Source organism: Triturus cristatus, chromosome 9, assembly GCF_964204655.1.
Source record: "Triturus cristatus chromosome 9, aTriCri1.1, whole genome shotgun sequence".
Classification (NCBI taxonomy): Eukaryota; Metazoa; Chordata; class Amphibia; order Caudata; family Salamandridae; genus Triturus; species Triturus cristatus.
In genome coordinates this window covers 1,034,094,260-1,034,112,017 of record NC_140592.1, presented here as the reverse complement: position 1 = coordinate 1,034,112,017, position 17,758 = coordinate 1,034,094,260, and the positions used below count along the sequence as shown (strand labels likewise).

General features: G+C 42.3%; 1 protein-coding gene across 32 annotated transcripts in view; it reads right to left on the bottom strand.

Annotated features, from left to right (window-relative positions):
- KTN1 (kinectin 1) overlaps window positions 1-17,758 on the bottom strand; it is a 484,843-nt gene that overhangs the window by 165,540 nt on the left and 301,545 nt on the right. For all 32 annotated transcript variants that reach the window (XM_085626790.1, XM_085626798.1, XM_085626810.1 and 29 more), the window contains exon 20: window positions 7,075-7,143. In XM_085626790.1, the coding sequence (XP_085482916.1) occupies window positions 7,075-7,143 (69 nt within the window). The remainder of the gene's footprint in view (window positions 1-7,074; window positions 7,144-17,758) is intronic.

Genomic DNA, 17,758 nt, shown 5'->3' with positions numbered 1-17,758 from the left:
GTGGTCTACCGCTGGAGTTGATGTGGGCTTTTAGCATGCACCTCTCAACACTTCTTGGATTACCTTATTAAAGGACAGTAACGGTTTGGCCACAGTAGTAGCACGTTGAAGGACATCCATGCGGATATTTAACCGGTATTTCACAGTGGGTAAAATAATTTCCAACACATCAGATGCCTTCCTATGGTTGCAATGGAAAGAGATCACTTCCGATAGGATACGCCCTGGGGGTGGGTCAATGTGTAAATCAAGTTAAGGGTCTAGCCCTTTTACATTCTGCAGGGCTAAATATTCCAGTGCCAGATGAAAGTGGAGGCAGAAAATTGGCTGCTCTGCTATCATCGTCTTGTAATGGGAGTCAGAGCCAAAGATATTGTGCATTGTTTGCAAGTAACGATGGCCAGAGAGGAATCTTTTTGTTCTTCCCTACATCTTTCCTCCTCTACCATGATCTGGGACCTTCTCCTGGACCTCAAGAGAAGCTCTGATGATATTGGTCTTTTTGTGATGGATGTTGGCATTAGCAGGGCACGGCGGCTTCAGGTCCATTGGTATCTGCATCGTTCTTTGGGCCTAAGGTGTTCCCTGTGCATCAGTATAAAGGATAGATCCATGGGAGGACCCACCAACCGTACCACAAGCGGAGCCCCCAAAAAGTCCAAACACACACAAAAACATCCCCATCGTTCCATGGAGGAAAAAGGCTGATCAGCCCCAAGCACCAGAAACTCTGAATAAGTCCCAGATGCCTTGAATAGCACTGGCAGCAGGGGGACAGGCAAGGGACCTAGAATTATTGCAGGCAATGGCATCATGGGCTCTCCCTCAGGGTAGGAGTAATGTCGACTAACTCAGGCTCTGAGGATGACTCCTCTGGAAGTGGAGAAGACTTACATTTAGGCCTCGACCAGCATTATTAAGAATCTCCTCCATGCGTCCTCTTCTCCTGTTTGATCCATTTTTTAGGTCTCGCGCCTAGCGTTGCAGTGCGTAGCACTGCTCGCACAGCGCAAGACCTCTTGTAAAGGGGCTCTGAAAGCTGCTCACACGCTCGTGCGTGTGAGCAGGCTTTCGCCGCCCGCTATTGGCTTTAGCCTGCTTTTTTTGAGTTTTTTCATACGGCACAGGATTGGGCAAAGGCGGGCGCATGTCCCACCTTTGCTCCACCCATTCCCACCGGTGGCCAGCACGCGCAGCAGCGTGCGTGCTGGCCACCAGTGGGAATGGGCGTGCCTTTGCCCCCGCTCCTCTGTGGTGCGCGCGCACCACTGGTTTTTGGTTGACAATAGCGATCGCTTTCAGTGCCGCTTGTTCTTTACTTTTGGTATAATCGCGGCACCCGCGCTTTACTTTTGATGTTATAAGTAAAGCGTGGGTGCCGCGATGATACCAAAAGTAAAGAAATAGATTTTCTTCTCTATTTCTTTACTTTTGCCTTAATCGCGGCACCCGCGCTTCAATGTTAAAAGTAGAGGGCGGGTGCCGCGATTATAGCAAAGGGTCAATAAGTTTGGTTCATCTCAAGGAGCCTGAAAGCTTGAATCCAGCTGCAATGCCCTGAAGAAATCAAAGACAAAAGAACTTCAGTAAGTGGTAGTACCTCGCAGTAGCACTTATGCGCACTAACCCACAATACTACCGAAGCACTTAACAGGCATAAGACTTTATGCTATAAAAAGAGACCAACCCGACGCTTACTCTGACAAATCCCTTTCTCTAAAACACTAACAGCGCAATACTGCTAACAGCGCTTTATGAAAAAGATTCAAGGCAAGCTAATTAGTGCATCTTGAGAGTGTAAAACAGAACTCCAAACCCCCCTGATTCTTCAATAAAGTAGACCTTCAGAGGAAGTAGAGTAGGTGTGTCATGCGCTAGTGAGTTGTGAATATTGACTTTACACGGAGGTACTAAAAACCTGTAGACAAAAGCTAAAGACCCCAAGCAAGTGCGGTGCATTGGGGCTCTTAGCTCTGGTTGGTGAATTGCCTAAACCCCTCCTACAACCTAGCTGAGAGAACCAGGGAAATCAAAGCTCAACCTAGTGAGAGGGTGAGAGAAACTGAATGTGAGTGAAAGGTGTGAATGAGCATATCATTTGTAGTGAACGCAAATGTGTTATTCCTACATCACATGTGAAACACAAAACACACGAGAAGAGTTCAGTCATTTCCACTGAGGGACCCGAACCAGAGTGTTAGTGTGACAACGCGTAGTCAACAGCTGGCCAGTTTTCTTATTTTATCCCAATCCCCCATTCCCTTTGGTGCTCCTTGGAGTGACCTAGTTGTTGGGTGGCTTCGGGGAAAGCTGAGGGGAGTGAAAGGACATGCCTCGTACAACGCTCACAGGTTAGTGCCTACAAATAACCATGATGTGACAGATTACCTAACCCACAATTTCTCCTCAGCATGAGCGATGAATACCAACTGTGTGTTGACCTCTATCATACAATCGATAACCAGTTTACAAGTGCAGGCGAGAGTCAGGAACATTGCACCAGATAAAAACCTACACCGTGGGGTTCAGATATCATTATGTGCAAAAACATCACACCTATTCTGAGTTTTTGGGGAATAATATGCCAATTTTGATGTTATTTTGTTATGTTAAAAATATTTATAAAGCGCACGCACACCAGCCAGTTTTTTGACACTAAGTAACAGGAACATAACCTACTGCTTACCATTTCCCTCATATGCTTGTATGAAGAGCCATGTTTTCAGGAGTTGTCTGAATCTAGTGTCGCATTACAATGCAATAGGTCTCGCATTTGCAAGAGTTTATGCTATTGACATTGTAAATGACAATGCCTTTTATTTTTTATTTATTTGTTTCAAAAACCAACACATTAATAAAAGGCATTGTAATCTACAATGCAAATAGCTCAAACTCTAGTAAATGCGAGACCTATTGCATTGCAAATGCTTGTCTTTACAGGGCTTTAAAGAAGGTGAGGAATGAGTCCAAAAGGGAGGCCACGATCTAGAAGACGAACAGCGTTGAGCCAGACAGTTATCATGGGCACGCACTATAACAAATTTGGTCTTTAATGGCCTTATATTTACAGCACTACTCATATGACAAAGTCATGCCTTCATGTCAAGCGCCACAGGCAGACCTCATGGAGGTCCAAAATGGATCTTTACCTGTTGCAGTTGCAATAGAGTTTAAATCCAGATTTCTTGATTGGTGAAGTTTATCTAGAAACATTAGTTCGAGAAATCGTTGCTAATAGTCACTAAAGTAACAGAAACGAGGAAGGTTGCTCCGGAGCCACACTGAAGTGTGTAGAAATGAGGGAACATACGTCAGTGAACTGGGGTGGGTGCCTCATAGCTCCAATGACTTTACTGTGGCATCGCTCTTGGTAAGGAGATGGAGTCAGTGCCCCCCTATCAGCAGGGGAGTGTTGTGGAAATGCTTAAAGATCCAGTCTGGTGCGGATATATGATTAAACAACTACTGCCTAAACCACGAATTCCTTAACCACGAAGGCTAAACAACGAGTAATCCCAAACCACTACATTGTTATCAACGAATTCCTAAACCACGAAAATTATTTACACCACTATCTTCTGAGGGCAGGTTAGTGCAGGCAACCACTTCTGATATTTCAGCTCTCCTCATGTTAGTTAGTGCTTCATCGCACCTCACCTGGGCTTCAGCCTCTGATGCGGCTCGATAACCACGTAGTGTTAGACGCGTTCTCCAGCAACCCGGCTCGGAATCCTCTCGGCGGAGGGGAGGCAGAGAAAAGGCACAGTGAATACTCTGTCTCCGCTGACACCTTCAATTGCCTTTCACTCCAAGCTCACTCTACAGCAGATGGTCAAGTCTCAATTCCTGGCCTTGCTGTGGCAGCACCTAGTCTAAAGTGAGGCAGGCTGCCCTCAGAGGCCTCGTAAACTCACGGAGCACAACCGCCCCGGTCTCAGTTCTCTCCCCGGGGCAACACTGCTCCAAATCAGTGTGGATGTTCCCACACAGCCCTGAGCACGGCAGATGGTGCAGATTATGGGATCCCAGTGCCGGAGCAGCAAGATAACATAGCCACCATGTTTGCCTGTCAAGCCACACCCCCCGAGTTACTACCATCTTTCAGTGTCCTCATATTTCCTTTTCTCTCGTTGGAGTTGGATAGTGCTGCTCGGAAGAGGATATGCGTATCCAAGTGTCTGGGAGGATAGGTGATTCTTTAGATATATTCTGAATTTCAGGTGGCCATTTTGTGTCTCAGATGTAGAGCTAATGACTAACATAGATAGTAGCCCCGTACATAGAGTGATCAAGCACCATATCTCCATCAAACTGGCTAGGTCGACAATAGGACCCTGTAGAGGCTACTTGCAAGCTGGCAAGAAACAGTTTAGCAAGATAGTTCAATTACAATAGTGCCCTCCATTGGCCAGTCACGAGGTCGTTATTTTCGTGGTTTAGGAAAGTCATAGTTCATGTGAGGAGTCGTTAAGGATATCGTGGTTAACAGATTGGTCGTTGTTTAGGATTCGTTGCTCAGGTCAGTCGTTTTTCAAACTTCGTTATTAAGGCTGTTTCCCGTCTGGTGCCTGAGGATATTCAAAATGTGAGAATTCTGCAGACAGACGTATCTATCAGAAACTACTCGAACTGTTCATGTCCCACCCAGCTTATAATATTACATGTTAAACTTTCTAGGTGAATTAGTGACAAATCTCCACAGCCAATATTTATCTTAGTAGGAGAGCTTAATATGGCGATACATAACTAAATAAAGAGATTTGTGAGACTATATTCTTGAAGCAGGGCCCCTACTAGTCTTGGCTGATTCAAACAGGCCATGGGTCTATTTGAAATACGGAGGGCATCAAATGGAAGGAAGAGAACCTTTTCCTTTTGGGCAGAGAACAACTACTCAAGATCGACTATTTCTTCATTACAAGCGCACAGGCACATAGATTCCATGATGCATCTTTTTAGTCACATCTGATCACGCTCATGACTGCCTCATCTGAACCTTGCTCCCACCACACCTTCGTCATGGACACAAAAAAGACCTTTGATTCAATCTCATGGCACTGCTGAGTTTTTGTAGACGGAAAATGGGGCTTGGAACATATTTTCAGTTCAGGGATAAGCTACTGTACAGTGCATAGCTGGCCAAGACAAGGGTAAATGGATTCCAATCTACAATTTTCACAATACAGAGAGGAACCAGAGCCAGAGATCTGCTGTTCCTTATTTTATTTGATTTGGTGACAACCACTGGAAGAATAGAAAAATGGAAATTCCAAGATTAGGGACTGAAAATGATGCAGTATTTGGAACTAGCGGATATCTTTCTACACAGATGAGAACATGTAATACATCGCAGACCCAAATGATTTGCTATGTACACTGGGAAAGTACTGGAGATATTCTTGATTTCATACTGGTTTGATGAAGACCTTGCTGTTTGAGCGAGTGGTTTCCCATCATTAAAGCTAAAAATGCCTTTGAAAAAATAAAGATTTTTAAAAAAATAAGACTATAAGCATCATTAAACTGAAGTACATTTTAAACCAATAACCAGATACTCTACTGAGGAAAGTATGCATAGATATTCCCCACTGGAAGAAACTCCCTCTCTGATCAATAGTACAAAATGTCCTGTATAAAATGATTGCCCTTCCATGACTCCTATACATTCTATAAAATTCTCCACGTGCCGTTTCTTAATACTTCTTCAATGGCCTAGAGTGTGTGGTAAAGTCACTGATTTGGAAGAAAGAGGCCTTCAGATTAGCGTGGTCGGCAATACAGAAGAATACATTTAAAGGTGGATTTGCTTTAACCAATGTAATGAAATAATGGGAAGAAGCTCAACCATTGGTAGAGAATGAATGGGCGTGCGCCTCGTGGAATAAATGGAATAAACAGAATTGGCAGAAATGATACAGTAAAATACCTAAGTGGGACAGCATGGAATGGGTGACTGCTGTTCAAAACATCACTAAAAGCAGGAACCAGAGTACTGCAATTAATCTTAGGCGATCCAATGAATGGCAGATTCACACTGAGTGCAGACTTAACATTTACACAACTGCATACAAAATACGTATCGGGTGAATCACAGCCAATGTAAATAATTAAAGCTCAAACAGGCCTTGGACTCATACATCAAAGTTATTCCAGGTGAGAAGGCATGCTTTTGGAGTCTAGCTTTGCTCAGAATACTTCTCATTAACAATCAAAACAGTAATAAACAGTCAAAAAAGGCTACAGGGAGACCAACAAGGCTACTTGGGAGGATGGGCGTTGGAAAAGCCACTGATGCACCCTAGAGTGAGCTACTGGTTGTGCTTGGTCCAGTTAAAATATATGGGAATATATATTTTACTAAAAAGAGTCTGCATCAAACGTATAAGTACATTGAAAATAGCACTTGCCTCACAGGCTGTGGCCACAGATAGAGTAATGTACACTGGAAGGAGTGGTCCGAAAAAGTTAAAGAAAATATAAGGGGCCTGGATAGATATAATGGTACGACAGAGTTAGAAGATGGAGTACGAGACATATTTAAAATATAAACCCGGGACACTCCAGAGGTCAGGAACATTTCCATATAACTCTCCAAACAATATAGTTTTAAAAAAAGTCTGTACCATTCCAGCTGGGTACGAGTAGCATAAGGTATATTGGACTGCTTCCATCATTTTCCAAGTTATCCCAGCTCCCGTTGTTGCCAAAATAAGAAACATTTGTCTTGATTGGATACAGTCTTCACTATATTGCAAAAACAATATCCAAATCAAGTTTCCATGTTTCCCGATACAATCTAGGGGCAATCCAAATTAGGAAGAGTGCATAAAAAGCCATAGGGGATGTAGCATTGTAGTGGTTAGAGCAGTCTTGGTCTCCTAGAAGGCCTCCTGCCCACCAGGATGACACCATCTATAATACATGTGTAGAAGTAACACAGAAGTCTCTTCACGTCTCTTTATAAGGCATTTAAACCTATACATGCAACCAACAAAGGTGATCAATAGTCACTACAAAATACAACAATCACGGCTAGCTTCAGAATTCAATATTCCTTTATGCCAAAAGAATTACCTGATCCGTCTGCTGAGCATGCAGATTTTCAATTTCTCTTTGCATAGCAGAGTATTCTCTCCTCATTGCCTATAAAAAGTAAAGTGGACATTATTATAAAAAAAATTAAGGACATGGCACAAAACGCAGAGAGAAAATCTATGGAATTATTTGGAACCTACACTATCATTTTGCCTATATAGTAGAAATAATTAATTTCTGTACAGGAAGACAAGATGGTTAGCAGGTGTGAGAATGAAGGAAGAGAGAATTGAAAGAAATGCACTATGATCACGCAGGCAAGCAAAGGAGATAATTAAGAGGCAGGGAATGACGATGAGGAGAGGGTAGACTATCAATGAATGATGTATTGAATTTCTCATTTGCTCATCCATCTTGCCATTCTTGAGTGAGCACTTTTTTGCACTTGTGTCTTCTGTCCCTGTGGACTCAATGGTTCCTGTTCAGCATGACTAAAACAGGTGAGAGGTCTGCCTGCATATGCATTTGGCTACAGTGAACTACACAGTACGCGATATACAGCCTCTACTTCAGGCGAGCAAAACGTTTGAGGGGGTTGTTATTTCACGCTATCTAACGATGCACATCTGACCCTATACGTAAATTCAGTCATGGAAGGAGCAGAGGTGATCGACCTACAACGTTGAGCACCTCTTTAAATAACACTTCGTCATGGTGCAGTATCAGTTCCTTCGTGCTCTTAGAAACCAGCTACCACTCCAACCACACACTTGCATACCTTTGCTTTTGACCCTGTATAGTGCTCTGCTGCCTTTCGACAGTTACGGCACTCACATAGCCCTTCATCTGCAATGGGAGCACAGGGCTGGCCTAATTTCAGATTGTGTACAGGGCTGCTGACCTTTGCTTGGTCACATGCAAACAATAATTGTAATTTATATAACACAATTTGCATTTGTTGGGCTGTCTAGTGGGATCAAGGACGACCTTCAGAAATTCTTGCACAGTTCAGCACCTCACTTTCGATGTGGAATTTAGTGTGTAGAGCTGAAAGCTACATGAAACACGATGGCAAAGACACAAGAAAGCTTGCTATTAGTCAGACCTTTACTTCTGTAAGATTATGGATAATGAATGCAATAGTGAAAAGAGTCGCACCATTGCCCAACTAACCATAACCCGGAAACTTCAGTAATTTCAGTCATTTCTAGTAACATTATAGCATAAAACGCTTTTTTACACCACCAATTATAGTCATTGATCTTCCTATACAAGCATAGCTACAGTGAATAAAAGCAAGTTGTTTGGGATGTCTGATAAACCCAAAGAGACAAATGAAAAAAGTCTGTACTCCAACTCAGTCTTTCCATTCTTATCAACTTTATGTTTATTTGTATGCTCAATCATTAAGTAACTCCTGGATGACTCAATATCTATGTCAACTGTTTCTTTACAGGGGAGATCCCATTTAGATTTTTGTTACTACTGCCTACCCACCTCTCCGCCTATAGGACCCCTTATCTAGGTTTCACTCGTAGTACCATCTCCATTGTGACCCAATGTGTGCGCTCTGGCAGTGCTGTGGGTTTCTCCTCACGTTCTCTCTCTTCTTTTCTTCCTGCTTTGTGTCTTTCTCTCCCACCCTGCATGTTATGTAATCAGGCTAAACAATCTATTTTTAAGAGAGTTTGGCCTCTTTAGGGGTTTTCTTCTTTCTTTTCCCCTCTGTATTTACTCAATGAGTAAGTTACTCATCAAGTGTATTCCCACAGGAGATTAATGTATTGGGTCCAATTTACACATAAAAAAAGCATGAAACACATGTACGGAGATCTCTGCCTTAAACTTTAAGTGCTTTTTAGAACTAAAGAAACATATCCCGTAATTACATCTGGAGCGCTGCAACAGGCACAGGTTTCCTGCACTAAACAAGGTTATGTGATCTTTCCGGCAGGATCCTGTTCCAGAGCTAAATCTTCCTCTGTGGATTACGTCCTTCCACTACAATCCCAGAAAAACCAAAGGCGATTCACTCCTCTTCTCACCCTGGAAGAGGAATTTCACCATCCATGTGCTGGAGTAAATTTTATCACCCTTTCCAGGATGGGAAGAGAATGGATCAGAGTTTGGTAATGACCACAGACATACAAGTATTTGGGCATTTCCATAGTTTGAAGGCAAACCATGCCTTGAAAAGCCCATTTCACACTCCTTGACTGCGATTTACGCACTAGATAGCTCTACATGGAAGGTAGATATCACACACCCGTAAATGGGCTTACGTCTGCCAGGAGTCACTGTGCAAATTTCTAGTAGGCTTTATAGAAAAAAAGGTATATTTAGTCACAAACATGCGACTATGACTAAATATACGTTTGGAAGTTAACCCCAGTGTGTTACTCACTCGTTGAGTTAGTATTCGTTGGATAACCTTGACCTTTAATCATGCCACGGACAAGTAGCCCTGTTCAAAGGTCCCAAGCAGCACAGTTCTACCCAGGGACTACTGGGTACAGGGAGCTGTATTCAGCCAGTGCCAGTGAACAGTCACTCTTTCCCAAGTGTCGCTTAGACACAGGTCCTGTTCTGCCCCCACCTCCTTTACCCACTCCACCTGCACATGGCACAGACTCTGGCCAAGTGCTGTAGTCACCTCCTAGAATCCAGTTGAAAATGAACAGTGCGTGTGATTTCTGCCACATCCTTTGAGTGGTAACCCTCCATGCAACTCGTGCACATAGATTAACGGCAGGCATCTTTATGCCCTCACTTTTCAGGAAATGTCCTATAAAACTTTCAGAGGAAAATGCACCTTTGGGGTCCCAATGACTTCCTCTTTACTTGACCAGTATGCACAAATTAGCCAAGATCAAAGATAGTCCATCAATGAGTTGTGGGCTGGCTCATCATATCCCAATATGGTTCAAAGCGATTTTTCCAGGATACGATTCACAAACTTTTCAGGGGATTGCAGACCTCATAAAGTGTTAAATGGAGTATAATTATCAGCTACGCACAAACAAGCTTATTTTTAGTTCAGATTCTAATCCCATGGTCCAGGAACATTAGGAGCGTTCTCATCGAGGTATCCATAAATGTTATTACCTAATTTCTTTTTTCAAACGTCTGAAAAACTGTTAGGCATATTTAACCCAGTAAAAAGTAAACAATATATTTTGGGAATATTCTATCTATAACTGGCAAAAGAGACCAAAGTTATTAGCAGATCAAAAAAAAAAAATCTGTGGAATAAGTGAATTAACCATAAACACAGTGATTGTAGCCACCAATTTGGCTTCACTACAGGGGTGCAAATAGTGACTCTTAACGGTTCATTGACAACACTAGGAAAATTACTGTTTCGACAAATATTTTCACCCCCATTTGATGAATTTGCACAAACTCTTCCTAAAAAAGCATTTGTCCACCACAGGTTGATCTTGGAAACAATCATGCAGGCTGGTCATGGGGTCCAAAGCTATAGGATGATGGTACGCCCCTGGAATTTGTGGTTTACATTCAAAGTTGCATAAGAATTTTTATGTGGCTTACATTCAAAGTTATATAAGAATTTTTAAGTGAGACACCTTTTTCTCAAGACCTCGCATTTAGATGCTAATTTAAGTTTGGGTGAGCATCATGGTGGCAAAGTTATTAGGATCCCTGACCTGTCCCAGGGGTTGGGTAACGAAAACCACCAACAGTTATAGCCCACCCAATGAGTGGGATTCTGTGGATGGATTAAGTGAAACCAGTGTATGGCCAAAGTTCATTCCATGTGCTGAGAACCAATGGGTATAGCACTTTCCAATTCCTTTTTGAATTGTCAGAAGTATTTGCACTATTTTGGTAACTTTAACATCTGGCTCTTAGACTTGATAAAGGGTGTGATCTTTTCCAATTCTTTTACAAATTTGAAGTTTCTCAAAATGTACTTGTCAGGTGACAGAAGAAGAACAGTTGACTATAATACCTTACTACCTTTTCGATAACATGATTGACGCACTGTCACTCCGTATACAGGCGGTGGAGGAGCCGTTTAAGAATAACCCCAGCAGCCACCAAGAGGAGCCCCGAGGGACGTGGCCGATGGCGCTGGCTTTGACGGCCCTATCAGTGGAGGACAGCAACAGGCAGGGGTCGAGCGACACCGTGACGAATCGGGAAGTGGGCGAAAAGGCAGGAGAAGAGAAGCAGGAGACGCCGAAGCTACCGGGTGGAACAAGCCTTCAGAAGGAGAGGAAAGCTGTAGCCGAACACGCCGTCCCAGACGAGAACGATACGCCAGGAGGCCAACGAGACCGCGCACCGCCCCGCCCCGCCACTGTCCTGGAGGAGGGTGGCTAGACAAGGTAAGGCAAGGCTGAGGGGTTTTTCAGGGCACAGGGAGGGGTCGGGTACGAGATTTTCCAAAACGCTGTTCTATATCAGAGCGCCAGGATACCCGTAGGGTCACAGTAGCGCTATACAAGAATTAATACAATACAATACAAGGTGTTGGAGCTGGGTGATGCTTCCCTCACAATCCCTACCCTGTACAAGGAAAGTTTTGTTTTCCACCCCTGACCTTGGTTTTGTTTTATTTTCTTTCGGTTTCATAAGACGGGAGAACGCTGGAAGCAAGTGCACCTGCCCTACCACCTATGGACCCTTGGTGACTACGGGAGCGACCTAACCAAGAGACAAAGGATAAATCAACTGACTGTTGCGCAATCGTGTAACCCCAATAAAGAAACAGTTCATAGCATCTAAAACAAAAGAATCTGGTCTCCATAGCCTTATTAAAGCAACGGTATAGCTGTTTAAGGAGGTACTTTTCACCAGGAATGACCTTCGTCAAACTGCCTTAACCAGCTTGGATCACCCCAAGGATCTGGAACGCATTTCCTCCAGAAAGCAGACAATCTCTCTACTGCCTCTTTCAAGAAAGAATTAAAGTCTCTACTTATGAGTATACTTACATGATCAACGTCGTGACCCACATGATGGATGTTGGCCATGTCTGTTGTTGATGTTTGGAATTTTCATGCAAACACTTTTGTAACTATCTGTATTGGGGAGCAATAATGGTTGCACGTCTTATTTTGCCCTAAGTTTCCCCTGTAAAGCGCTCCGATACCCAAAAGGGTCATGCTCGCGATATACAAAACCTTCGAAATAAAATAAACAAGTAACAGTGTAATTTCTCAATGGTTAGCCGACTGGGGGTGAAGGTGGGTGGGGTCATTAAGAGTGAGCTTGTGACAGAGGAAAAGGTGAGCTTGAGTGTGCTTGGGCATGTTTGCCTATCAATCAATCAATCAATCAATTATGGGTTCATAAACTTAGGCAGTCCTCCCTAGGGGCAGGATATTGGATACAAGGAATGAGCAAATACCCTGCTCTTTACCCAGGACCATCTGGACTTGCCCAATGGGCACTGGTACTGAGGCAAGAATACCGGGCCACATAAAAATGATATGATTAGATACTATGACCAGAAACATCTCTATATTAAAGAGAACACTTTTCTAGGAAAACGTTTACTTGAAGCATTATGGTTACAATTCAAAACCTTCTTAAAAAACACTAAATTTCATCAGTTATGGTGTACTACACAACTAAAGTGCATACATAATATTACAAATGTCATCAATGAAATCACAAATGATGCGACTAATAAAATCATATAAAAAAATCACTGTTGTCCTATTATGTGTGACACAGGGATATACGGTGAGTATCTCTATCCGTTGCGAGGTGTTCATGCTGCATGTTCAAATAAACAAGAAAAATACTAGTGATTCTTAGTGTGCACTCTCTTCTCAATTTTATATAGGGAACAAGTACTGCTACATTAACCACATTATCTATATAATTATATTCCGGATCAATTATTATTAGTTCGAAGATTCTTTTTTTTTTTTTAAATTTCTTTATTGAATAGAGATCACAGGTACAAACAAAAAAGGACATAACCCACCATTCAGTTAATAATGCAATGCAGGATAGATTCACAAAATTTGAATTACAATAATGTTCGACAAATTTCAGACTGATACGACTGATGCAGCTAATACATAAAAAGTGATTCCATTATATCGTTCATTACACAGAAAAGAAAAAAAAAAATAGGTACTCTAGAAAACTCAGGACCGTCTTACTTGTCCATATATGCATGGACAGCACCCCAAATTAGTTGCCCCAATGCCATTTTCCGCATCCCCTTAACAATATATAGGTTATATTCCATATTGTACGTGAACAAAAAACGAGTTCTCCACATCTCGAATGGGGGGGCATCAATTTGTAACCACGCAGAGGCAATACACATCCTAAGCACTGCTACTGCCATAAATATCAGATAACTGACTTCCTTGCTGGGATTTATACGGGTTCCACCTGCATCTATACCCAGCAAAATCTCACTAATTGTCAGTTGTATAGTAACACCGAGAATCTCAGACAAGAACCTGTTTATATGTCCAAACAATTCTGATAATTTAGCACAGGTGGCAAAAATATGTGCTACATCAGCATGTAAAACATTACATCTAAAACACTTTCCATCTGGATCTCCTCCCCACTTTGTTTTATCTCTATCGCACGCCTGATAAAATTGCAAAGTCTTATAATGTTGTGCCTTCAGATTGGCAGACATGAATAAACGGCAAGCCCATTCAATCAAGAGCTCCAACGGTATTTCATAGGACCCCAATCTTTCTTCCCATCTCGTACGATGAGTTTCCAAGTCGTTGGACATTGTCTCGATAATTATATTATATAATACTCCTATACGAGAGCACTTTTTATTTGCCTCAATAAGAGGGTTAGGCACATTCACAATGTTCAGACTAGCAAAATACTCACGCAGCTGCAGATACTTAAAAAAATGTGCAGTAGGTAACAAATATTGTTTCTTCAGTTGGGAAAAAGATTTTAACCCGTCTGGTGTGTATATATCGCCCACTGTTATTAAACGTCTTAAACGCCAGTTAACTACTATGTGATCCCAGCATATATTAGGATGCAGTACCGGTGCAATTAAAGGGGTATAGATAGACACATTTTGAATATTATATTGCTTCCTTATTGCCTTCCAAGCCTTATATGCGGCGGCTATCACCTTGAACCTAGTGCGCTTGTAATAGTTCCAATCTATGTCAATAAAAAGACGGTTCCTGGCTTCAGTCCCTAGAAGCAGAGAATATATAGAAGGTTGTAGTGCTGGCTCCACAAGTCCCTGCCCAATTAATAAAACATTCATTCGCTGCAACATACATACATAATAGTACAGAAGGAAATCAGGAACTGCCCAACCACCCACTGCCCTAGGCAGCATCATATATTTCTTAGCCTGTCGCTCTTTCCCCTGAGACCACATAAACCTCATACATATTGCTTGCAATTGTGAAATACGTGTGGAAGTAATCTCTAGTGGTAGACATCTATAAAGATACAACACCTTAGGCAATACCATCATTTTCAAGATGTTGCATCTGCCGACCAGTGTCAGATGTAAACATTCTAACTGATCCAGCTGTTTACGAACCCCATGCAACAGCTTCTGCCAATTAACCTCTACCGTAGTCGCAGCTACAGCTCGAATCTGTATTCCCAAATAAGTACCCTCATCTAAGACTCGTGGATCAGCATAAGACTTGATATTCATGCAGAGTATTGGAGTCTTAGCGGTATTTAATTTGTATCCAGATACCGTTCCGTATATCTTTGCAAGATTTTCAATTTCAGGCATAGCTATCGACGGTCTTGATGAAAGCACAACAACATCATCAGCATACGCCAATACACGATACTGTTGTGTTTGTATCCTGACTGGGGGTACCCTACTGCTCAACTCAATCATTTTTAAAAAGGGATCTATATACAAAGCGAACAGTAGTGGAGAACATGGACATCCCTGCCTAGTCCCTCGTTGTATTGATACCACTGCAGATTGAAGACCCATTACATTGATTCGTGCACTAGGTTGATGATAAAGCACCTGGATTGATTTAATAAAATTTGTATTTTCAGCAAGTCCCATAAGAAGGCCCACGATACTTGATCGAAGGCCTTCTCTGCATCCAGTAATATAAGGCTCAGTGGGTTCCCCGACACATTTGCATGATCGATTAAAGTAATCACCCGGTTAACATGATCGGTTGTACCGCGCTTTGGGATAAACCCATGCTGATAAATAGAAACCAAAGGGGTTATCACTTCTGATAATCTGGTAGCTAAGATCTTAGAATATACTTTCCCATCTGTGTTTAATAATGAGATAGGTCGATATGAGCCAGGTAAGTCCATCGGTTTTTCCTTTTTTCTGAACACTACTATACTTGCTTCGCCCCATGTTATAGGATACTCCCCTTGCTGAGCCATTCGGAATGTAGCTAGCATATCCCATTTTAAAGCTTGGCTAAAAGATTTATATACTTCAAGTGGGAGCTTATCAGGACCCGAAGCCTTGCCTGCTGGCAGTGCTTTAAGAGCCGCTTCTAATTCAAACATCTCTATAGGGGCCTCCAAAATGTCTGCCAGTCCTTGATCCAGTTTTAGCCCGAGATTTTGCCCAAGAAAGGATAGAGCTCTATTTCGGTCATATTCTTCTACTGCGTATAGACGAGCGTAAAAGCTTCTAAAGACTTCTAAGATTCCACTCTCGGTTTCTTCATATTGCCCAGCCTCGTTTTTCATAATTTTAATACGTTGGGCAGTTTCCCTGTTCCTCATTCTCTGGGCTAGACACCTCCCACTTGCCTCCCCATATTCGTACAACACCTGTCTCTTAACCTCAAAAGTCTTTGCTGCTTCCTTGCTCCAATAGTTATTAACCTTAGCCTTAGAATGCGCCACCGCGGTTGATGTATTATAGGTATCCCTATTATGAGCAATGTCTTGAGTCAGCAGCTTCTCAGCCTTGCCCAACTCCTGATAAAGCTCCTGTAGCTTTTTTCGCATCTGCTTCTGAGCATACAATCCATAACTGAACACCTCCCCCCTAAAAGCTGCTTTAAACGTATCCCAGACTATACCAACACCTACGCTTCCCCTATTTAAGTTAAAAAACTCGCGAATCCACTCACTCATATGTTCTTGGAATTTGACATCCAAGAGTAACTTGCGATCAAAAGAAAATTCACGAGCTTTGCAGGGTGGAAATAAAGCCAGGATGGATAGCACTACTGGACCGTGATCAGACGTCGCTCGGGGATAGACCTGTATTTGTGCATCATAAAGCAATTTATGTGTAACTAAGAAGTAATCTAAGCGGAATAATTTTTGGTGAGGAGTCGAGAAAAAAGTATAACCGGGCTCGGTCTTCCTAAGATAGGCCCAGGCATCAGTTAGCCCTTGTGCTTTCACCAATGAATTCAACGCCCTATATACCTTTGGCTTCCTACCTTCATACCGGTATTGATCATTACCTAATGTTCCAGAGTGGAGATTAATATTCAAATCACCACATAAAATCACGGGAGCGGCCCAGGTTGCCAATTCAACGTTCAGATATTCCAAGACTGCTGCCTCATCAAAATTAGAACCATAGATGGAGCAGACAGTGCATTTAAAAGTTCCTACTTTACATTCCGTAATTGCCCACCTTCCAGCATTATCCTCTAGGACTCGTCCGCCTTCAATTAGATTTCTCTTGGCTAGTATAGCGACCCCCCGCGTTGTAGTAGACTGCTTGGTGCACACCAGCACACTATACCCAAGATCAGTTAAGTGCTTTCGCTTAGACCATGCAAGATGTGTCTCTTGCAATGCAATAATATCGCAGTTAAGCCACTGCAATTCCCGAGCAACGCGTTGCCTTTTATTTAAAGCATTCAAGCCTCTCACATTTAGAGTACCTATTCTTAACTTTCTAGCTGCCATCAGCTCCGACTCTAGCAAAAATAGAAACACTCTGCCCCCTAGCCTGCATTATTTTCATACAATCAATAGACATTATACCCATGATCCCTGTTTTCCCCTTTTTGACCATCCCACTCTGACCCACCCTCTGACCCCAATCCGAGGTCACCCTCACTTCCCCCCTCCCCCTCCCCACTTCGGCCACCCCTTGTGAGCAAAAGGACGTAGTCCTTAGTGATGCGAGTGTGCAAGATCCACCTCGACAGAGGATCTGCCAGGTTATTGCCCTCTTCTTACATTTGTCTGTAATCTGTTTTTACTTAGACAGTTTATTACTAAACATATTATCTGCTCTGCAATGAGAACGTCTCATAGAGCGACACTTTTATCCCTTTATATCTTAAAATACTATTAATTACATAGTCAGCCTCACTCTTTTAGGCAGTATCACTCTTTTAGTCGGACAAAAAAAAAAAATGTATTTTCTTTTTTCTTCCTCCAGTCTTAATGAGAGAAGAGAAAAAGAAAAAAAGAAGATCCAATAAAAAAGACAGCGAAGAAGAAAAAAAACAAAAAAAAAAAACCCATAGATATTCAGTCGACATTAAAGAGCAGTAGAAAGCCAATTGGTGCAGGTTGATGCTACAAGTCCTCCATGCATTATTTTGTTCACCTCTAATAGATAGTGCACCCAATACATCTCAAAATGAGGTAGTTATAACTAACTGATTACGTTTTTTTTCTCCCTTTTTATTTATCCCCCTCCCTCTCTTCTTTTTCTTCCCATTTCCACACAATTTGGTTCCCATCATTTTTTTTTTCTTTTTCAGCTTCAGGGTGGACCATCTCTAGTAGCGATAGACTGCAAATATGCTTG